At 51.7% G+C, this 22,793-nt stretch overlaps 1 protein-coding gene across 3 annotated transcripts; it reads left to right on the top strand.

The window, feature by feature from the left end:
- The first annotated feature begins 1,332 nt into the window (after positions 1 to 1,332).
- On the top strand, positions 1,333 to 11,128 carry Parp10 (poly(ADP-ribose) polymerase family member 10). 3 transcript variants are annotated; one of them, XM_052748092.1, is made up of 12 exons: positions 1,333 to 1,464; positions 1,938 to 1,988; positions 2,089 to 2,267; positions 2,347 to 2,601; positions 2,685 to 2,921; positions 3,008 to 3,747; positions 3,853 to 4,074; positions 4,179 to 4,251; positions 4,468 to 5,112; positions 5,211 to 5,344; positions 10,277 to 10,451; positions 10,537 to 11,128. In XM_052748092.1, exons 3-12 carry the CDS (start codon positions 2,096 to 2,098, stop codon positions 10,839 to 10,841), a joined length of 2,958 nt encoding a protein of 985 aa, XP_052604052.1. In that variant the 5' UTR covers positions 1,333 to 1,464; positions 1,938 to 1,988; positions 2,089 to 2,095; the 3' UTR covers positions 10,842 to 11,128. The 3 variants fall into 3 exon arrangements, with proteins under 3 accessions (XP_052604052.1, XP_052604053.1, XP_052604051.1); XM_052748093.1 differs by lacking the exon at positions 1,333 to 1,464 and having other exon boundaries at positions 1,846 to 1,988; XM_052748091.1 differs by lacking the exons at positions 1,333 to 1,464; positions 1,938 to 1,988 and having other exon boundaries at positions 1,996 to 2,267.
- Positions 11,129 to 22,793: the final 11,665 nt, after the last annotated feature.

The following is a 22,793-nucleotide window of genomic DNA, read 5'->3' as shown; positions in this document are numbered from 1 at the left end:
GGCATGATCGGTTTAACATCCAGTTCACAGAAATTCCTGAAGATTTACGGTAGCGTGAGCTGTTTTAGCGCACCCCTGCCTCTGACCGGCCCTCTGTAGCAGGCATTTATCTAAGGAAAGTACAGTGTGCTAGTTGGTGGTTAAGTGCCCTAAGAAGAAAGCAGGCTTTTATAGAAACACAATCTCATATGACTCACGGGACCTTTGAGGATAATAAAATGACAAACACCAAGTTGACTCTAGGGACTCAGAAGGAGCCTGGACAGCTCAGAGGCCCTTTAAGTTTTTAGCTCCAATGTTATATCTGCCACTAAGGGCTGGGTAAGGGAAATCATGGGGAAGGGATGGCCACGTGGCTCTTTGGGGAAGGCTGGGTCATGGAGAGTAAAGCTGGTCCAGGGGTACTGGTTTAGGTAAGAGCTGAAGACAGGGAGGTTGGAGCCGACTAAGCATCAGGGGGGTCCAGGTATGGAAAGGGATTAGAGGGATGGGACCTGGGGCCAATCAGACTTCAGTTTTTACTGTCACTGGCCCTGGGGTTTGTAGCAGACAGTGGTACCCTGCCAGCTCCAGGGAGGATCCACAGTGGGGAGCGGCTAGGAGTGGCAGAGAAGAAGAGAGGGTAGCATGGCCCTTTGAGACATTTCTGGAGGCTCTAAGCTGTGGGGAGAGGAAGGGAGTGGAGACTCAAGGACTACAGGGTTAGATGTATAGACTGGGCAAAAACCACGATCCTCTGGAAGAACAGCGGAGGTAGAGCTGGCAGCTGGTATGACTGGAAGGTGGGGTAGAGAGCAACAGAAGTTACAGCCTTGGAGACAACAGAAGCAAACAGGCTATGGTGCTGGGCAGGCTTGGTGGTGGGTAGGAGAGTGAAGTATAAAGGCACAGCCCCCAAATCTGGGCATGGTTGTACGATACCTACAGCTCCAGCTTTCAGGAGAATGAGACAGGAGAATCACTTCCAGTTCAAGACCAAGCTGCCCTGCATAGTGAGTTTCAGGCAGTCTGGGCTACAAAGTGATAACCTGCTTCAAAAATAAATAATGAAGGCATATCTTAGGTGGGAGGCCTGGCCCTCTGGATCCCGTCTGCACCTCCATCCAGTTCCCCTTCTGTGGTAAGGATTCGTGGCTGAAAGGCATGTCGGAATAGCGCCTACATCTGGAGCAACAGTGATGGCCAAGGTGATAGAGATGGAGGGACTGGGCAGGTGTGGGCTGAAGGGCACAGGAAGTTGTGATGAGAGCTGAATTGTGATGAGAGCTTTACGTTTTAAAAATATAATTTTTTATTTGCTATCTTTTTTTTTTTTTGCACGTGTGTGAGTGTGTGCCATGATAAGGCATACATGCAGAAGTCAGACAACTTGCAAGAATCAGCCCTCTCCCTCCGTCTTGTGAGACCCATCGATCAGGACTCAGTTTGACAGGCTTGGCAGCAAGGTCTTTTACTTGCCTCAGGGTATGAGCCTTTAGGGAGCCAAGGGTGGAATTGCTCACCTTCAGCACTTAGAAGCAGGCTGGTTACCCTCGGGGTGTGAAAGGACCTGTTTGGGAAGGTTTCTCACAGCCAGCCTCAACCAGGGGCCGCCTACAGAATCAGTGCTGCTCACGTGGAGGATCCAGAGAACAGAAGCCTGGAGACTCTTGGGGATGGGGGGTACCATGAGGGGCAGACAGCAACTCAAGCATCCCGTAGGGAGGGTGAATAGTCACAAAGGGAAGCCAAGAGAGTAGAGAAAGTCTAGGAGACATATGATCCCCTCTGCCAGTCTGAGGTTAGTGGGCATGCTGACAGAAGGGCCCTTAGAAGTTATGTGTGGACTGAGGGTTAAGGCTTCACTAGAAGAGGAAGCATCTTAGCTACAGCCACAGGTTTAGCTCCTCCCCCTTTCTTTTCTCGGGGTCAGTTTCACTTTTGGTTTCCTATCTCAGGCCTTCTTCCTGGAAGGACATCAGGCCTGTATGACTGGCTGAGCCGGCAGGGTGAGTGTAAACATGGGGTGTTGGGGAACAGCTAGGGACATGGGAGAGAGGACTGAGCTGGCGGCATGGGCTTTTCCCCTTCCCGTGTGTTGCATCCCAGGATTCTGATGGCAGAGGAGGAGGCAGGGGCAGCCGTGGAACTCGGGGGGCTGCCCCCTGAAGTGCCAGATGAGCTGCTCACCCTCTACTTTGAGAACCACCGCCGCTCTGGGGGAGGGCCTCTGTTGAGCTGGCAGAGACTCGGCCGTGGGGGTATCCTCACCTTTCAAGATCCTGCCGGTGAGGAGGCTGACTCCAGGGGCTGCCTTGGTGCTCTGAACTTGGATGTCTCTTTTTGACACCTTGCCTCTGCTCACAGATGCAAAGAGGGTCTTAAGCCGGGCAGAACACCAACTCCCTGGTGCACGACTGAGCCTGAGACCAGCTCCACCACGTGCCCCGGAACGTGTGCTTCTCCAACGACTGCCGCCGGACACTTCCCCTCTGAGCCTGGAGCAACATGTTCAGGCCCTGCTGGGTGCCGTGGGACACCCAGTGCAGGCTTGCCATGCCTTGGCCAGTCCTCGGCAGGACTGTGCCCTGGTCCAGTTATCCATGCCCCTTTCTGAGGCAGGTAAGAGGCAGGTGAGAGGCAGGGTCGGGGCACTAGCTTCTAGTTAAGGAAGGTGCCTGAGCTGACTTCCGTACTGCCCACAGAGGTCTGTACCCTGGAGGAGCAGGCCCGGAATCTGCCTCTGAATGGAGTCACAGTGTCCTTGGCCTGGGTGCCCCAGACCCGAGCCGTACGTGTGGTGGACAGCGCTGCCCCGGTGGACCTGTTGCTGCTGGAACTCTACCTGGAGAATGAACGTCGAAGTGGTGGGGGGCCCTTGGAGGGCCTGCGCAGCCTGCCCAGGCAACTGGGCACTGTTATCAACTTTCAGGAATGGCAGGGTGAGTGGGATGATGAGACTAAGCCAATAGGACACTTTCTCTATTCTACAAACCTAACGGGCTTTCTGTCTTCTCTCTTCTGCCAGTGGCTGAACGGGTGCTGAAGCAGAAACACTGGCTACAGGGCTCTGAGTTGATCCTTGTCCCCCACTATGATGTATTGGAGCCAGAGGAGCTTGCTGAGGGCACCAGTGGAGAGGATCACCCAACCATGCAGGAATCTGGAGTCATTGAGCATGCTCTCCTAGATACTGGAGGGCTGGCAGGGGCCTTGACTATGACTGTGGGCTCTGGGGAGGCACTAGGACAATTAGGAGCCTGTCTAAGGACAGGTCCTGTGGGGGCTCCAGGACAAGCCATGCCAGTTGATTCAGGGCCTGTGAGATCTCTGGGGAAAGAGGAGCCTATAAACCCGGGAATTACAGGATCTCCAGAGCAGGCTGGTGTCATGAGGGAGGGGATTACGGGGTCTTCAAGCCCAGTAGGTCCAGTAGAAAGCTTTACAGGGCCCTCAGGGCAAGTAGGATCTATGACCTCATACTCTATGGGAGCTGAGAGGCAGGAGGGCCTGGGAGAAGTTGCCACAGGCTCACCAGGGCAGGAGGGGCTGGTGGGTCTAGTGGGGATTGCCACAGACTCTCCAGAGACAGAGCTAGAGAGCCCTGGGTATGGGGAGCTGCAGAGGCAAGAGGACCCAGTGGAGACAGTAATGTCAATGGATCCAGGGGCCATGCGCTTCCTGCAGCTTTATCACGAGGACCTTCTTGCCAGCCTGGGAGACGTTGCCCTTTTCCCACTGGAAGAAGTAGACGTTACTGGCTTTCGGGTGAGTGACCCTCAGAATCTCCTCACTTTGCCTCTTCTTTTACTGGGGTCCAGGTACCTTCCCTGTACTCTGAACCTGTAAACTGTGCCCCTTCTGGTCTCACAGCTTTGTGGACCTAGGGCCCCGTGCCAGGCAGCCCAGGAGTTGCTGCAGAGTCTGCTGGGCAGCATTAGCTGCCACATGCTGAACATAAAGCACCCGGGCAGTGCCAGGTTCCTGCTGAGTGTGGAGGGGCAGCACCTTCTTCACGGACTGGAGGCTCAGTTCCAGTGTGTCTTTGGGACAGAACATCTGGCCAGCGTCACCCTGGACATAGATCCTGAAAGGGTAAGATGGAGTTCTGCCTTTGTCCTTTTTTGTTTGTTTGTTTGTTTTTTGTTTTTAGGCCTAGATACCTCCTCTGCTGTGACTCTGACATCCTCTTCCCACAGGCGGATCCCACTGAGGCCCTCCAAGTCCTCCATGGCCACAGTGCAGGCAGCGATCAGGAGAACATGAGACTGGGTAGGGCTTCCCAGGGGCCCTAGTATGTCCTGCGGTCTTTTCTTGACCATCCTCTTCATGCTCTGCCCTATCACTTGTTTAGTGATCCTTTTGTGGTCTGTTCTGTACCCACAGATACAATCTCCATCTTTTAGGCATGCCAACTCATCCTGTTGTTTATCATCAGCCCCCTGGCTGGACCTGGCTCCTGACCCAGTGGCCTCTTTCTGCCCTTAGAGGAAGTCCAAGAGCTCCTGGCTACCCTGGAGGGCCTGCATGGGGAGGACTGGCTACCTCTGGAGATGGGGATGGAGAGCCCTGGAGAGCAGCCAGAGGAGCCCACCCTTGAGCAGGAGGAGGAAACCCCCACACTTGAGGCTAGGGAGGAGACTGTGGCCCTCGGCACTGAGAAACCCGCACGGTTAGAAGAAGAGGCCACACTGCAGCTGGCTATCCACCGATCCTTGGAGTCTCAAGGCCAGGTGGCGGAGCAGCAGGAGGCTACTGCCCTAAGGCAAGCCCTGGCCCTCTCCCTGTTAGAATCAGAAGAGCCCCTGGGTGAGGACCCTGGGGGCAGGACACAGCTGGCGGTGCACACATCCTTTGAGCAGGATGTGGATGAATTGGACCGGGCATTATCGGCTGCCTTGGAGGGACATCTTCGGGAGGAGACAGTGAATCTCCAAGGCCGTAAGCTGCCCTTAGAGCTTGGGGCTCGCCTAGAGAGGTGCCATGATGTGAGTGTCACCCTGCACGGTGACCACATCATCCTCCGTGGCTTTGGAGTCCAGCCTGCCCGTGCAGCTCGCCACTTAGCTGCTCTGCTTGCTGGCCCCTGGGACCAGAGTTCGACCTTTCCTTTGGAAGCTTCAAACAACAACTGTGAGTCTGTACCTTGGACTTGGGGAGGGTGGAATGGGTTAGCTTTGGGGGCTAGTGCTTGAGATATGGCCCTGATGCCCATTCTTTCTGTGTGTCAGTGTCAGAGCCCGGACTGAAAGAACCTTTGGGTAGGCTGGAGGCCCTGGAAGAGAATTCCAAGGAGTTCCAGGACGTGGTGCAGGCCTTTTATGACACCTTGGATGCTGCCCACACCAGGATCTGCATTGTTCGAGTGAGTTCATGTCCTGTGTTTCTGGCCTTATGGCCTGTGTACACTTCTCTGTGTATTAGGGTCAATTGACCAAAATCGGCTCAAAGTGGATGTGCCGAAAGCTGATAGAATGGATTGCTGCATCCATGCATGGCTCCAGGGACTTGGACTTGACTGGGGGCATTGAGGGAATGAAGAAAAGACAGACACACAGATACATAGAAAGCTGGGATGGGGTCTGGGCTCTTAGATGGAGAAACTTCAGCACTGCAGAAGCCGAACGTCTTTATTTTACGGAGTTGACAGGAAGGTGGAATTAAGTTACTACATACAGCTGGACCAGGGGCAGTCTGTCGGGAGCAGTCTTCAGGCAGTAAATATCCCAGGGGAAAAAGCTATGACGGACATTTTCTGCACACACCATCAACATTCACATTTGGACCAGAAGAAGGCTTTGTCAAGGTTCTGGGGTCCTTGACATGGCTGGCTCATGTCGCCAATATGCATTCACTTGGGACTTAATTCACTCAGGGTTTCTCTGCTCCATACAATAGATAAAGTACCCCTTCTTTGCCCAGAAAACATTGAGAGTCTGAGGAAGATAGACAGAGGGCACAGGGATTAGGGATCTGACAGGCCTATCTGAATGAGGCTCTCTACCAGGAACTAGATGGGGGAACTAGATGGCTGTCAGTTTGTCTAGAGCATGGAGTGATGATACCATCTGGTGGCCAATGTGAGGATCACTCTTCCTGTTCTGGGGGCGCGGGCGGGTTTCTTCTGTCTCTGACAAAGACCTGTTCTGACAAAGAACTAGTCCCACCTTCTGTATGTGTAAATAAAAGAATATACATTTTTTTTGTGTGGAGCTGGGGATATAGGTTAGTGGGAGAAAAATATGCATACATCTATGCGTCGTATACATTTATAAATAGTGGCTGCTCCTCCTGTAGTCTTGCTAAATTTGGCAACTACGAGCATGGACAGGAAACAAGCCAGTACCAAGTAGTAGGGAGCCAGGATGAAGCCCCAGGACCAGGGACTGTCTAAGCAGGTGAGAAAAGAAGAGCAGAGGCAGGGGGATCTCTGCGAGTTTGAGGCCATGCTGGTCTACGAAGCGAGTTCCAGTCCAGTCAGAGTTATACAGAGAGACTCTGTCTCAAAAACAAAAATAAATAAATAGATGAAGGACTGCGAGTGAGGGACTGTCAGGCTAGTCTGAGACATGTGATGAGGGAGCAAAGGGTATGCAGGGAGTCACAGGAGAGACCACCCTGGAAATATGCTAAGGAAATGGAAAGTAAGCCGGAAGACAGTGTACAATGAACAACAGCTTTCTTGCCCGGAAGACTGAACGTACTCATAGATGAGGCCAAAGAGGGATGGTCATAAACCAGTAGAGAGGACAGGAGAGTGGTCACTGTGTGGTAAGACTGGGCAAGGTGCTCTCCATTCTTGATGCTAAAAGTTGTGGGTGGGGCTAGCAGCCTCAATCTTCACACAAAGATGGCTGGAAATGCAGAATTTCAGGTCTTCCCCAGAGGTTACCAAGGTCACCACCGGGCCCCAACAATGGTTATCACCTACCACCACCATCACCACCACAGCGACTGCCATCCAAAAGTACTTCGTTCACAACCTGCTGGTTTTATTCATGTACTTGATTCTCAAGTATTTATAACTTTTTTGTTTTTTTTCCCTGTTATTAGAGACTTTTTTTTTTTGGTTGTCTAGCTATACAAAGAAGAGTAGAATGGGTTTTCTTTCTTTTTCTGCTACCTCTTCTTCGCCCCATCTCATGATTTGGTCATTTACAGTGTTTGTGCTCTATTGTTAAGGTGCATAAACAAACTTCATATTGTAGTCTGCACGCTTTGGCCCAATGTTTTTAATGAAAAAAAAAAAAACCCTACCTTTGCATCACAACCAGGTAAATGCAACCAGATTTGTTAAGACTATGGGAGCTAGCTGGGCCGTGGTGGCACATGCCTTTAACCCCAGCACTTGGGAGGCAGAGGCAGACGGATCTCTGTGAGTTCGAGGCCAGCCTGGGCTACAGAGTGAGTTCCAGGACAGCCAGGGCTACACAGAGAAACCCTGTCTCAAAAAAACAAAGAAAACAAAGCAAACAATCAAATCTACAGGAGCTAAAGAGATGGCTCAGAGGCTGAGCACTTGTTCCTCTTGCAGAGGACCTGGGTTCAGTTCTTGGCGACCACATGGTGGCTCACAACCATCAGTACCTCAAGTTCCAGGGAACCTGACGCCTCTGAACTCTGTTGGCACCAAGCATGTACGTGGTGCCCAGGCATACATGCAGGCAAAACACTCACACGCATTATTAACACAATCTATTTTTAGCACATTTTTTCAATTTTTATTTATTTTATGTATACGAGTGTTTTGCCTGCATGTATGTCTGCATCATGTGCGTGCCTGGTACCCAAGGATGCCAAAAGAGAGCATCATGTGGGTGCTGGGAATTGAACCAATGTTGGTTTTTGTTGTTGTTGTTGTTGTTGTTTTGGTTTGGTTTGATTTGGTTTTGGTTTTTTGAGTCAGGGTTTCTCTGTGTAGCTTTGCGTCTTTCCTGGAACTCACTCTGTAGCCCAGGCTGGCCTTGAACTCACAGAGATCTGCCTGCCTCTGCCTCCTGAGTGAACCAATATTCTTTAGAAGACCAGTCAGTCAGTGCTTTTAACTACAGAGCCATCTCTCCAGCCCCTAAAAATAGTCTATTTTTTTTTTAAGTAAAAAATCAAATAAATCAGTGCGGAGGCTGGAGCATGACTCAGTGATTAAGAGTGCTTGGTGCACTTTCAGAGTACTGTAGTTTGAGTCCCAGTACCCATGTTAGGTACTCACAACTGCCTGTCACTCTAACTCCAGGAGACCAGGAGACCTTTTGGCCTCTGAGTGAATGTACACACACATATACAAAAATTTAAAAAAAATCTTAGCTGGGCGGTGGTGGTGCACCCTTTTAATCCCAGCACTTGGGAGGCAGAGGCAGGAGGATCTCTGAGTTTGAGGCCAACTGGGTCTACAGAGCAAGCTTTAGGACAGCCAAAAGCCAAGGCTACAAAGAGAAATCCTGTCTTGAAAAACCAAGTATTTGAATTAAAGGCATGAGCCACCACACCTGGCTCTAATTTGATATCGATGTAAACTTTGCATGGTCTTCCATTTGTTAATGTGTCCTTATTTGTCGTCATTATTATCTTGGCTGGCATATAGTGTTTAGATTCAGAATATATTTTTTTTCTCAGATATTTGAAGTTATTGCTCTCCTTCTATCTTTAGCGGATGGGTTCTGGGGCCTGCATTCAGGTTCTAGACTCACACAGCAAGGGTCTTTATACATGCTGGGTCATCTTACAGCCCCCCCACCCTCTGGGAAAGTTAGTAAGATCACTTTATTTTTATTTTTATTTATTTATATTTTATGTATGAGTGCTCTGCATGTATACCTGCATGCCAGAAGAGGGCATCATATCCTATTATAGATGATTGTGAGTCACCATGTAGTTCCTGGGAATTGAACTCAAGATGTCTGGAAGAGCAGCCATGTGCTCTTAACTACTGAGCTAATTCTGAACCCGATTTTTTGTTTTTGAAAGATTTAAAAAAACTGTGTTGTGTGTTGGGGGTCAGGGGCTATGGGTACATGAATGCAGGTGACTATGGAGACCTTTGATCTCTCTGGAGCTGGAGCTACGTTCTGTTGTGAGCCATCTGACCTGGGTGCTGGGAATCAAACTTGGGTCCTCTGTAAGGGCAGGATGCACTCTTAACTGCTGAGCTATCTCTCCAGCCCCATGCTTGATGATTACTGTTGATTACTATCAGTGCTGAGAGACCCAGAATGGGGTTTTCACCCCATGTGTATTTGTATCCTGACCTTGGTGTGTATGTATATACTTGCAAAGCTTTCTACACTTTAAACGCTATGGTTTTCTGTTCGGTGCCAGGCGCATGTCTTTCCCGGTGTCCTTGGCACTTCATGGTTCTACCTGGTGACATGGCCTCCAGCTCAGGGGAACATCTTGCACTGTGGCCCCAGCTTGGCTTACGGAGTTCTTTCGCAGCAGAGCTTAGACCTGCTGCTTCGTGCCCTCGCCTGTCCTCTGATGGTTCCTTTCTCCTCTCTTCTAGCTCTGGTCTCAGCACCCGTTCCTTGAATCCATCTAGAGTACCCTGTAGCTGAATTTTTAGCTTTAACCATTTCATTATCTAGCCCACTCACAGAATTGGCGCTGCAGCCCTTTCCTCCTCCTCCTCTTCTTTTTCTCCTCTTCCCTTTTCCATTCCTCCCTCCTTCCCCCTCCCTTTCTCTTTTTATCCCAGGGATCCAACCCACTGGCTCAGCAAGCACTCTGCATCTCCAGCCTTGCGATCTCATCCTAAATGTCCTGTTTCTGATGTTTAGACTCCTTTCCAAGGGCAGCTAGTTTTGTGTCACGGATGTTGTATTCGTCTGCAACCTTCTCCCAAAGGCTAATTAGAATTTCTTTAAAAGCTCTGTTTGAAACCCTGCGTTTGTTCCTTTGGGACCGAAGTTGAGTTGATTGGCCGAGGCCTCCTCTACTGTCTGAATCTTAACAGCACTGAGAGGCAATATAGGCTCCTGGCTGGGATTTTGACTGCTGAACCTGATTGCTGGTTCTAAGTTTGGGTGAGTGGGTGGGGTCTATCCACCTGCAGGGCTCCCTGGAGGAGTCAGATACCCCTGGAGGGGCTTTCCTGGAAGCCAGCTCTCCAACACCACTTGTCCCATAGAGGTGGTTAGTGTATTCCTCTGGACAAGAGTATGACTGGGGGCTTCAAGTCTTCATTCAAATCCTAAATTCTTCCTTCCACTGGAGAGCTGGTGATTGCTGAGTTCAGCTCTTTTCTGGCCAGTGTAGGGATCGATTCCAAGTAACTTCGCCCCAACTACCATGCACTTGGCAGGTGGAACGTGTGTCACACCCGCTGCTGCAGCAACAGTACCAGCTGCATCGGGAGCGCCTGATGCAATGTTGCCAGCAACGCCCCGTGGAGCAGGTCCTCTACCACGGCACATCAGAGTCTGCAGTACCGGACATCTGCGCACACGGCTTCAACCGCAGCTTCTGTGGCCGAAACGGTAAGGCCAGTGAAGGGCAGGGACATGGGACCATGTTGACCCTGATGACCCTCACCTTTGGTGGCTCACCTATCCTCTCCTGTAGGCACACTCTACGGACAGGGCGTGTACTTCGCCAAGCGCGCCTCCCTGTCGGTACTGGATCGCTACTCGCCTCCCAACACAGAAGGCCACAAGGCAGTGTTTGTGGCCCGGGTGCTGACCGGTGACTATGGACAGGGCTTCCGCGGTCTGAAGGCGCCTCCTCTGAGGGCCTCCGGTCAGGTCCTTCGCTACGACAGCGCCGTGGACTGCCTCCACCAGCCCAAAATCTTTGTCATCTTTCACGACACCCAAGCTCTGCCCACTCATCTAATCACCTGCAAGAACATATTCCGGCGTACCCCCTGAAGACTCCCTTGGTCTCTTGAATCTCTTTCCTGGACATTTGACCTAAGAGGTCAGCTTCTAGTTCCCTGCCTAAGCGGCAGAGCTTCCCCTGGGGGCGCTCCTGCCTCTGGCTGGAAAGCCAGGGTAACAGTGGACTAGGGAGGGCCAGACCTAACCGGTTCCTTGGCCGGCTCGACCGCCAGGGGTCAGCAGAACACGGCAGGAGGGTGCACAGCCAGTCACGCCCGTCTTGGTGGGACCGCGCCCTAGCGCGGCTCTGTCTTTGAATAAACCTGTACTTGAAACCAGTAAGATAGAAAGACTGGCTTTAACTCCGAATCCGACTTCTGTTTGGGGAGTGGGGGCCACCCACGTGCCTAGGGGCCGGGTCAGCTGTTCACGGAGGGGAGGGGGCGGCGGTGGGCCCTGGACCCAAGCGTCTGGACGCGTTGCACTCCTACGACCTCACGCTCGCCAGCAGCATCTCACAGTCGGCAAGGGGTGCGCACTCGGTGGGTGCCGACTGATCTAGTCATTATCGTGGGCTCCGGTTCTGCCACCCCCCCGGGGCCAGGACTCCTGGCACGTAGCCGGGTCACGCGTAAATCCTTTGCGAGCTCTTGGAGGTGCCCAGGCAGCGCAGCTCTCGGTGGGACCGGGGCGGGGCTCTGGTTCGCCCCGCCTGCGCTGCCTCCGCGGTTCTCTTGGCCGCAGGAGTCTGGCTGCAGCGGCTGAGTGGAGGCAAGCGGAACCACCAGGAGCGGAGAACTGGGAGGGTATGGAGAGGCTCCAGATGTCCGGGAGTTTGGGGGGATGGGGGTGGGGGCAGGTGGGATGGCCTCAGACCACCCGGAACTAGGTGCTGCCTCGTAGCCCCTCTTGCTCTATGCAGAGAACAACACCTCCCAGGGATCAGGAAATTGCGGAACTGGACGGGAGGTGCTTGAGTGTGGGTAGAGAAGGCTGCGGTGAAGGCAAGCGAGCTCGGCTAGGGGCTGGAGCAGAGACAGCCCACCGAGGGGCCCTGGGGTGGAGCAGGGTCGGGAGCGGCACCAGCTCGAGGACCGCTGACTCTTTCCCAGCCCTTGGCCTGAGGGCGGAGGCACAGAGCCCACATTGTGCCCCCACGCTACGCCACCCCCGCTGAGACAGAGCCCCATTCACCTCTTTGCACGCCAGTGCTCTTGGGGCAAGGAGCTGGGGCGTATGCACGCGTGGGTATGCGTGCGCTTTGGCTGCTCCTGCATGCAGTAAGCTGGTGGGTTGCTAGAGCGGCTGACTGCTGGGCTCCCCCCGGGCCTTGCCGCATCCGAGTTCCCGCAACCCACGCCGCTGCGGCTCCAGCTATTTATAGGCCTTTGCTGCAGAGATCACAGAGATAGAGGTGGGACTGTGTGGGCTGGAGGTGGGGGAGAGTGATGGGGGATCCTAAAGACTGAGGTTGGAGGTAGAATGCAGTGACCACGGACTGGGGTTGGGGGTCCTCTTCTGAAGAGGGGACAACAACAATAGGGGCACAGGCAGTGTTTGTTGATGGCTTCATTGCCAGCCTATTGAACGATCAGAGGAGAGGGAATCCAAGATTGAAATGCAGGGGGTGGGAGCTCTAGCTGTCCCGGTGACAGAGTCTTATCAATGTGTACTCGAAGGCAGTACCCTCTTCCCCTCCGGTTTGACAGGTGGAGGGTGGAGTCAGTTTCCTGTGTTGGGAACGGGTGGTGGTATAGTCAGCGTTTGGGTAACTAGGAGACAGGAATGATGGTCAGTGTGTGTGCGTGCTGGAGGAGGTGAGGATAGATGGGAACTGGGGAGAGGTGGTTAAGTCTGGGCTGAGCACCAGACGGTCAGTGTGTGGGCAACATAGGGCCTAGGAGGAGTTCGGTATCAACGTTTTAAGTTAAGGAGGTGGTGGGTCAATGTATTGTATCCACTTCCCCCACAGGTGAGACTGTGAATCCCTCTTACTCTCCCTCCAGGAGGCCATGTCAGGGGAGGACGCCGAGGTACGGCCAGTGGCAGTGACTGAAGGTAGTTCCAATGGAAGCAGTGGCTCACCCAGCCCCGGGGACACACTGCCCTGGAACCTCGGGAAAACACAGCGTAGCCGGCGAAGCGGAGGTGGTTCTGTGGGCAATGGGAGCGTCTTGGATCCCGCAGAGCGGGCAGTCATCCGCATTGCAGGTAATGGGGAAGGGGCCTGTCTGCTCGCCTCATTAGCTCAGGTGTTGAACTCTTTGTATGTGCTGCGTGCAGATGCTGGACTGGGTGAGAGGCCAGAGACCTCGGCTGTGAGGGAAAGGCTTATCCTGTCCGGGTGCGGACAGGCAGCACAGCTCCACCTGCTGGCTCTACCTTGGTAGCTGCAGAAGGTTGGAGGTCTTGAGGTCTGGCTTCCTGCTGCCGCTGCTCATCAGTGGTCTCAGGGAAAAGGGTCCAGATGCCCATCTCCAAGGGGAATAATTTCTTGGGCTCTTGAGGTCAAATGGCTTCTCCTAGTCTTGGCTACCATCTGAGGGTTGGGAACACATTGCCATGGAAAAACAGAGATCTGTGAGAGCCCTCGAACCTTCAAGAGCCACGTTCCAGCTGTGCCTTCCCAGAGCTGCCAGTCTGAGGATGGGAAAGACCCAGGTGAAAGGCAGGCACCGTGGGAGGCAGCAGGCAGTTGGAGGGCAGCTAGCTGGAAGTCAGCCTGCTCCTTTGGGAAATGGGTCACCTAAGGCTGGAGGCCATTGGGTGGGATGTCCTGGGAAAGGGAGCACTGAACCCATTTCACCAGCAGGGCCCCCCAGGGGATGATGAGGCGTTTGAAATGCAGGATGGGGCCTTGTAGGAGGTAGGAAGTGTCAGTGGAATGGCTAGGTGCTGAGCACGGAGGTGGTACAACACCCAGGAACTTTGTTGGTGGGAGCACAGCAGCGGCTGCGGAGATGGAAAGGAACAGATAACGGATGTGCTCCCCACACTGCCTCGAGGACTATTCATGATCTACACACACACACACACACACACACACACACACACACACACACACACCATGCCGTAAAGATTTCATAAAAGGGGGTTATTTTCCCACCTGGATTCATGAATACCCTTCACCACTTCAGACCTTTAGAGACAGGGGTGTGGGTAGAGATGGGGTACCTCAGTAGCCCCTTATGCTGGGTGGGTGGTTTCTGTGTTCATGGCCCTTCATGTGGCAGCCCGCCATTGTCTTTCTGTTCTCTGGCAATTTTCTAAGGACTGATTTCTGAAGCAGAGCCTCTTCTGCTCCTGGTGTGTGCAGTGTTTAAGGTTTCCAGGAACAGTGCAGTGTTGGTAGGAAAAGGAGGGTGTGTCAATGCAGGGAGACAGGTCTGTGTCAGACGGATGGATAGAAAGGAACTTTTTTTTAAAAAAAATATAATTACTTAGGTATTTTCTTTTGTAAATCGTGTACTCCGTTTCTCTTATGGGAGACTTTTTCTGTGTCCTAAGGGCTTCTTACATTTCGGAGATGCCACCTATATCTCCACCGTTACGACGGAGGAGAGTTGTAAGTAACAGCAAAAGGAAGGACGGAGCCAGGCAGGAAGGGCCTCACCCAGGTGGCCAGGTGAAGTTGCTAGGGGCTAAGGAGTTGGAGAAGTCGCGGCTGGCCTAGGGAAATGGCCACCTCGGGCTGAGTTCTGGGTGAGGAGGGGCTAGCCTGTCAGTCCGCCGCATCTGGTTCCCGAGTGAGCAGGGAAGTGTTTGCAGCTGGATCTGGGTGAGATCAAGGCTCGGATTCCCGCGAAGGGGCGCCAGGCAGCGGGTACTGCTACCGGGCAGGTCCCCGGCTGGCCGGCCGGGCCCCGCCCCGCCCGTGGGGCATCCTGGGTGCGGGGCGGGCCGGGGCGGGGGAGGCCTCTTTAAGCCGTGCGCGCGGAGGCGGCGGGGGCAGAGCGGCCGCCAGGGCTGGCCTTGCGCAGCGCGGCCCGTTGCGTTCTGCTCCCGCCGGCATGGCCGGCCTGCTGACATCTGGCCCGCCACCCGACGAACAGGACTTCATCCAGGCCTATGAGGAGGTGCGGGAGAAGTACAAAGGTACGGAGCCTCTGGCCCCTGGCCCGCCCTCCGAGCGCGCGGGGGGCCCCTCCAGGTTAGCCAGCCTGACAGCCGGTCGTGTCGCCAGCTGCTGTCCCCGACCGACCGACCGTTGTCCCAACAGAGTCCAGTCCGTCGCCGCAAGTTTCACCAGCCTCGTTCGCTCCCTGTCGCGACTTTTGGGGCCCAGGGAAGGGATGGATGCGCTCCACCGAGCCCCCGCGTCTATGACCTTAATAGGACATCTCGAGGCACGGGTGGGTGGGGTGGGCCCTGGTGGGGGCGGGTTTGTGTGTGTGTATGAAGCAGGGCTTGTCAGGGTCCGGCAGTCTAAACCAGTGTCCGGTGTCTTTGCCCAGCAGACACGTGGGTCAAGGCTAAGCCATCCCCTGCCTCTCCTCTGAGGCAACTGCCTATGTGGGGTGGGGGTGGCTGCTGTGGCCTGGCGGTGAATGGCATAGCTGTGGCCTCTCCTCACCTCCCCAAACTGGCCAGGACTGGGCCACACCCTCCCTTGGCGGGGGAACTCCACTGCACCCTGACTTTATCCTCTGGAAATAGCCCCTTCTTCTTGTCTAGAGGAACCTCACAGCGTCCTACCAGCTCAGCCTGTGGCTTTGGCAATCCTTCTTATCTGCTCCGTGCCCTCCTGGAGCCCTGGACCTGCCCTGAGGCTGTCAGCCACTCAAGGCCCACATGTTTGGCTCAGGGTTGGGGTCTGTAAGTTCTGGGTCCATCTGTACCTCCCAGCTCTCAAAGACTCAGAGGTCTGGGTCTGTGCCGCTGGAAAGGTTCATGTGGAGGCCCCAGGCAGAGCCCAACACAGCAGGTTCCAGCTCCACATGGCTGGTTTTGCTGGCTCTGCCCCCAAGGGCAGCTCAGGGAGAGAAGTCCTGCCGCTGCTCTGCCTGGAGCCTGTGGTACCACCCCACCCCACACCTCACCCAGGAAGGGTAGGTTTCACAGTGCCGTGGGCACGGTGGGTGTGCTGGGTGGGAATCTGCTAGTTCTGTGGCCGGCCAGTCTTGCTCATGTGGATCAGGTGGTAACGCTCCTGGGACAGGAGGCTCTTGAGCCTGGCCACTGTACCCCTAGAGAACCATTGAGAAGGCTGGCCTGATGTTCAGCCCTAGAGGGTCTACCTAGAAGGATGCAGGACAAGGACATAGCCATCTATCTGGGTCAGAATCCTCCTGGCAGCCCCCAGGGCAGTACTATGTAGCGTGGCACCTTCTCAAACCTCTGGTTGGGTTGCTGGGATATAGGGTCCAGTGCCAGAGCCCTGTGTAAAGCATCATGCTAAAGCCACCCTGGCCTCTTCTTCCTGAGGTGGGGGTTTCCTGCTCATCCGGGAGTGTACTGACAGGTCCCCAGAGGTTCCTGGGACCCAGCTCCGTGTCCTTCCCTAGCCTGGTTCCACTGGCGGCAGAGGTTCACGTTGGGCCCTCCGGGCCGTCTTGACCCTTGTCTGTCTTCTGGCTGGGCACTGGAGGCTGGTGAGGGCGGTGGGCACAGGAGCGCTGCCTGAAGTGGAATTATCATGTGACAATGCAGCTGCCCATGCATGTGTGTCTCACCAGCCTCAAAGTAGCCGAGTTGCTAAGCAGGATAGCAGGTGCTGGGGGCTCCGGGAGCGGTGACTGAGGAGCAAGAATGCTTCTGAGGCCCGCCAAGGCACCAGAGTCTCCTTGACTCTGACTCCATACAGGGGATAGTTGAGGGCTGGGGGCTATCGGCCCAAGCAAGGAATCGTCTAAGCGAGGCCAGAGGTACCCGCTTTATCCTGCTTCCTTTTGAGGCCTGACCCTAGTGATCTCATTGAGACCTGACCCTGGTATTCCCATTGGGCTGCTGAGGATTCTGGATTGCAAGGACATGTCCCCAGCAAGGAAGGCGAGAGGACCTGGCCCCTAACATTAGCCAGCGAGGGCCTTTAAGGTGATGATGCCTCTCTTCTAGGCCTGGCTCACCATTGGCCTTTTCTGTGGAATGCAGGGAAACTCTCTACGGAAGTTCCACCTCACAAGTCTGAACTGAGGAAGGGCACTAGCCTTTAAAGAGATGCTACCTTCTGGTTTTGACTCATCCCAGTGACCTTCACTCCTATTTACAACCTCCCAGGCGTCTTCCCTCCCAGGCCTCTTCCCTGGAACCATTTCTGGCTGCTCTTCATTGGAAATCCCCAACCTTCCCCACAGGGCAATGCTTTTCCCAAAAACTATCTAAATTTCCGGTCTACTTGAGCCTCCTCTGTCTTCCTGATCTATCCTTCCTTCTATCCATGGAGATTCCTGCAGAGTTGAAAACTGCTGGGGCTTGTGGCTGGAGAGCTCTGGGTGCCTAACCAGAGGGAGGGAACCACCCTTGCTGTGGTGCTATGGGCTGGTGAACTTCCGGCCAACTGGTCCACCTGTGAGAGGCGAACTGACCCCCTGGTCCCCTTGTAGAGCTGTGCCATGATGCTGCTGTGCCACAGGAGCTTGTGACCCCGAGGAGGGCAGGGAAAGTTTTAAGAGGGGCGGGGTGGTTTAGGTATACGGAGATGGAGATGTTTGGTAAAGAAGAAGAAAGCCCAACCCCCCCCCCCCCCCCCCCCCCCCCCGCAAGCATGAGTCAGGGCCACAGTTTATGGTGCAGGACAAGAACAGAGCCTTCATGGGAACCAAATAGCAATCGGTAGCATGGATGGCGGGGTGGGGCTTGGGAGTGCTGATCGGACTGCTAGGTCATCTGGGCGAAAGGGATAAGAAGCAGGGCAGGAGTGAGTACTCTTGGTGAGTGGGTAATGACTGGGGCTTGGGAATCTGCGCGAAGCGTCTGCCTGGGAGACTCACACATGGCCTGGAAAAAGGTTGGGAGTTATATACACATGCCAGCATGTCCACAGCAGGACCTGTCCGGGGCCTCAAACTCCTTTGAAGGCTGTGGCCTACCTGGTACCTGGTATTGTGGATCATACCCTGTCCTGCGTTCCTGTCCTTTTCCACACTGGACTCTGAGCTCTGTTATCTGTTATCTGTCCCTGGCACCAGCGCACACGCACACACAGTCCCCCACCCCGCACCCCGCACCCCTAGCTAGCATTTGCAGGGTGTTTGCATGGATGGATGGTGACCGTCCAGGGATCCTCTGGAGTAGAGCTCAGCTGGCAGGGGTGAAGGCTGGGCAGTTTTTGGGGGCTCTTTGGAGAAGACTTATGGTTTCTTTACTGTGGAAAGTAAAACATGCTTTAAGAAAAAACCTAGCACAGTGGAACTACCTTAAAGAAAAGGAGGAAAAAGTGGTCTCTATGTGTGTGGGGGAGCGGGGGAAGGAGAGGAGGAGGGGAGATAGAGCTTCCTTGTACTCACTCACTCTCAGACTATGATGACCTCTGGAGCTGATGACCTCTGGAGCCACTGGCTTTTCTTGTCAGCCCTTATTCCGTTGACCTCATGCTTATTATTGTTTGGATGTACTTCACATACCATAATACAATTCACTTGTTTAAAGTGTATAATTTGCCAGGTGGTGGCGGCGGTGGCGGTGCACACCTTTAATCCCAGCACTCGGGAGGCAGAGGCAGGCAGATCTCCGAGTTCAAGGCCAACCTGGTCTACAGATCGAGTTCCAGGGCTACACAGAGAATCCTTGTGTTGAAAAACCAAAAAAAAAAAAAAAAAGTACAATTTAAATTTTTTTTAAGAGTATCGATGGAGTTGTACATCCATCACAGTCAGTTCCAGAACATTTTTGTCCCTTAGTCCCCACTGTTACTGATCTGCTTTCAGCCCTTATGGATTCTGGATTGGGTAGTTCATCTAAATGAACTCCAACAATCTGAGTCTGCCTTCTTTTATATGTTACCAGTATTTTATCCACCTCCCTTTTGTTCCCACCCTCTTTTTTTTTTTTTTTTTTTAAATGACAGGATCATACAGTATAGCCCAGACTGGTCTTGAACTCGCAATTCTCTTGCCTTCATGCCCTGAGTGTTGAGTTTACAGACATACCCCACCATGGTAGAAAATGTCATTTTTATGGATATAGCAACGTTTGTTTGTATATTTATTAGTTGGTGAATGTTTGAGTTGCTATGACTAATGGGACTGTTAACATTTGCATCCACGTTTGTGTGTGGACTTGTGTCTTTCTCTTGGGTAGATGACTAGGGGTGGAATTGCTGGGTCATGTGGTAATTCTATATTTAACCATTTGAGGAACTGCCAGATGGTTTTCCACAGTGGCTGAAGTAGTCTACTTTCCCAATATCTCCCTGTGAAGTTTCCAGTTTCTTCACTCCTTTTATCCCCCTTTCTCTCCCTTCTCCATCTGTAAATCTTCTTCTTTATTTTTTTCCTTTTGTGGAGTGGAGGATGGATCCCAGGGCCTTCAGCAGGCTAGCTACCTTCCTAATTTTTGAAGTATCTTTTGAAATGCTTACGTTTTGGAAAAATACTTTTAATTAAAAAAATTTACACTAATGTATTTATTGGGTGGGGGAAGCATGAGCCGTGGTGAGCACTTGGAAATTAAAGGACAATGTGTGGCAATTCATGTCTTTCCTTCCAGCTGGGTATCAGGGATTGAGCTCAGGTCCCCAGCCTTGGTGGTAAGTGCCTTTACCTGCGAGTCATTTTCCCAGCTCACAAAGTATATTAAATTTTCATTATTATATATCTTATTTATTTGTTTGTTTGTGTGTTTTTTGTTTTTATGTCATATCTAAGAAAACCATTGCTTAAACCAAAGCTACAAAGATTTGTGCTTATGTTTCTTCTTCTTCTTCTTCTTCTTCTTCTTCTTCTTCTTCTTCTTCTTCTTCTTCTTCTTCTTCTTTTTGTGGTGCTGGGGTTGAACCCTGGGCTTCATACCTGAAAGGTGAGTGATGACTACCGAGCTACACTTCTAGTCATATATATTTAGCTCACTTTTTTTGTTGTTTTAATTTTACTTTGAGTTTCTGGGTGTAATGCCTACTTGTATGTACACCATGTGTGTGCAGTGCCTGTAGAGGCCAGAAGAGGGCATCAGATTCCCCCCCAGGACTAGAGTTACAGATGCTTGAGAGCTGCCTCCTAGATGCTGGGAACCAAACCTGCATCATCTGAAGGAGGGGCCAGTATTCTTCACAGCTGAGCTGTATCTCTCACCCCTATACCTAGCTCTTCTGTTGAGGTCTTTGGTCTGTTTTGAGTTCATTTTGTGCATGACATGAAGTCGATATCCACGTTAGCATGTGAATATCTAGTTGACCCAGCATGGTTTATTGCAAAGATTCTTTCCCCACTGAATGCTATTAACAGTCTCATGTTTTTAAATGATTACAAAATGCCCTGTTACTTGGAAGCATCACTGTTTATTTAATTGATCCTTTCAGATGGACATTGAACTTATTTTAAAAGGTTATTGGGGCTGGAGAGGCAACTTGGCAGCTAAGTGCACTTATTCCTCTTCCAGAAGACCTGAGTTCTAGTCCCAGAACCCACTCTGGTTGCCTTATTTCTATTATTTCAGCTCCAGGGGGCCCAACATCTTCTGGCTTCCCCAGGCACCTGCACTCATGTGGCACACACACACACAGACATATACCCATACATATAAATAAAAAAGTCATAAACATAACATCTTTTTTGTTTGTTTTGTTTTTCAAGACAGGGTTTCTCTATGTGGCCCTGGCTGTCCTGGAACTTGCTCTGTAGACCAGGCTGGCCTCAAAGTCACAGAGATCCCTCTGCCTCCTGAGTACTGGGATTAAAGGTGTGCACCACCTGGGGCTGGAGAGATGGCTCAGAGGTTAAGAGCACTGACTGCTCTTCCAGAGGTCCTGAGTTCAATTCCCAGCAACCACATGGTGGCTCACAACCATCTGTAATGAAATCTGGTGCCCTCTTTTGACCTGCAGTCATACATGCTGTATACATAATAAATAAATAAATCTTTTTTTTTTTTTTAAAAAAGGTGTGCGCCACCATGCCTGGCAGTAAAATCTTAAAAAATAAAAGAAACAAATAAGAAGATTGTATTTCTAGGGCCAGTGAGCTGGCTCAGTGTGCAGAAAGCACCTGCTGTGTGAGTCTAACAACCGTGTTCCATCCCCAGAGCCCATGGAGGAAAGGGAGAACAAATTCTGAAAATTGTTCTCTGGCTTCAACAAGCACTCCTGACACATATATGCACACTCACATGTGTGTAAGCATACACACACACTAATAAAAATAAAAAATATTGCATTTCTATAGTGTTCTCCAGTGTAGGTGAATCCTTCAGATGTGACACAGAACTCTACAGTCTTGCTGAGAAAATTCTAATTTGAGCTGTACAGTGGCGGCCCATGCCTTTAATCCCAGCACTCAGGAGGCAGAGGCAGGTGGATCTCTGAGTTCGAGGCCAGCCTGGTCTACAGAGAGAGTCCCGGGACAGCCAGGACTACATAGAGAAGCCCTGTCTTGGATTATCTCTGATTTGATTTACTCTGTATTATTTGATTATTTGATTTACTCTGTATTATTTGATTATTAGTGAAGGCCCAGCATCATTTCACGGAGTTAGTAACCATTCACATTTCTAATTTTTTAAAATGTATTTTGTGCATACGTGTGTTGTGAGGGGGGAAGGGGAGAGAGAGTTAGATATTATAGATGTGTTACAGTGTGTGTGTGGAGGTCAGGGGACCGCTTTCGGGTGTTGTTTCTCTGCTTCCACCATGTGGGCCCTGGGGATTGAACTCAGGTCGTCAGGATTGGTGCCTTTACCTGCTGAGCCGACTCACTGTCCTTAGCTCGCTCTTTCTTTCTTTTCTCTCTCTCTCTTTTTTTGAGTTGCCTGTTTAAAAGTGTTGTTAATTTTGACATGAATTTTTCCTGTGTGTGTGTGTGTGTGTGTGTGTGTGTGTGTGTGTGTGTGTGTGTTAAGGTGTGTGTGAGTACACCTATGTGCGCATGTATGCGGATGTCGGTGAACAATCTCTCTGTTGTTATTCCTGGTTGCTGTCCTTTATTGTTGCTGTTTGGAGACAGGGTCAGGGTCTCTCACTGGCCTGGAACAAGTAGGAGAGGCTGGCAGGCCAGGGAGCCCCATGGATATGCCTACCTCTGCTTCCCCAGCTCTGGATTATAAACATGTGCTTCCACACCTGTATGTGTAAGAGTGTTTGCCTGCACACGTCTGTGCTCCACGTGTGTGCCTGCAGAGGCAAGAAAAGAGATCCCCAGGAACTAGAGTTACAAACAATTGTAAGCCTCATGACGGTGTTGGGAATTGAACCCAGGACCTCTGGAAGAATAGCAGGTGTTCTTGATGGCTGAGCCATCTCTCCAGCCCCACCCCTGGCTTTTAACATGGTTGCTAGGATTCTAACTCAGTTCCTCATGCCTGTGTGGCAACTGTTTTACTGACTGAGCTAGTGCTGCTTTTTTTTTTTTTTTTTTTTTTTTTTTTTTTTGGTGTTTCAAGACAGGGTTTCTCTGTGTAGTTTTGGTGCCTGTCCTGGATCTCACTCTGTAGACCAGGCTGGCCTTGAACTCACAGAGATCCACCTGGCTCTGCCTCCCGAGTGCTGGTATTAAAGGCCTGCACCACCGCCGTCGAGCACTCCATTTTTTTAAAAAAGAAAACTTCTTTTTCATCTGTGAGCGCTCTTTAAATATTTATATCTTTATACATTATGTAATTTTCATATTTTCTGGTTATTTTGAAAGCAAGTGAAGGTTTATTTTAGTATAGCCTTTCTATAGAAAAAAATGTACAAATTCTACACATACGGCTTCCATTTCAAGGTTGCCTTGTGATCACCACCGCCACTGTGCAGCTCAAATTAGAATTTTCTCAGCAAGACTGTAGAGTTCTGTGTCACATCTGAAGGATTCACCTACACTGGAGAACACTATAGAAATGCAATATTTTTTATTTTTATTAGTGTGTGTGTAT

The sequence above is a fragment of the Peromyscus californicus genome, unplaced genomic scaffold (assembly GCF_007827085.1).
Source record: "Peromyscus californicus insignis strain IS unplaced genomic scaffold, ASM782708v3 Scaffold_20__1_contigs__length_68692818, whole genome shotgun sequence".
Classification (NCBI taxonomy): domain Eukaryota; kingdom Metazoa; phylum Chordata; class Mammalia; order Rodentia; family Cricetidae; genus Peromyscus; species Peromyscus californicus.
The sequence above is the reverse complement of the archived record's forward strand: the minus strand, read 5'-3'. Positions and strand labels throughout refer to the sequence as shown.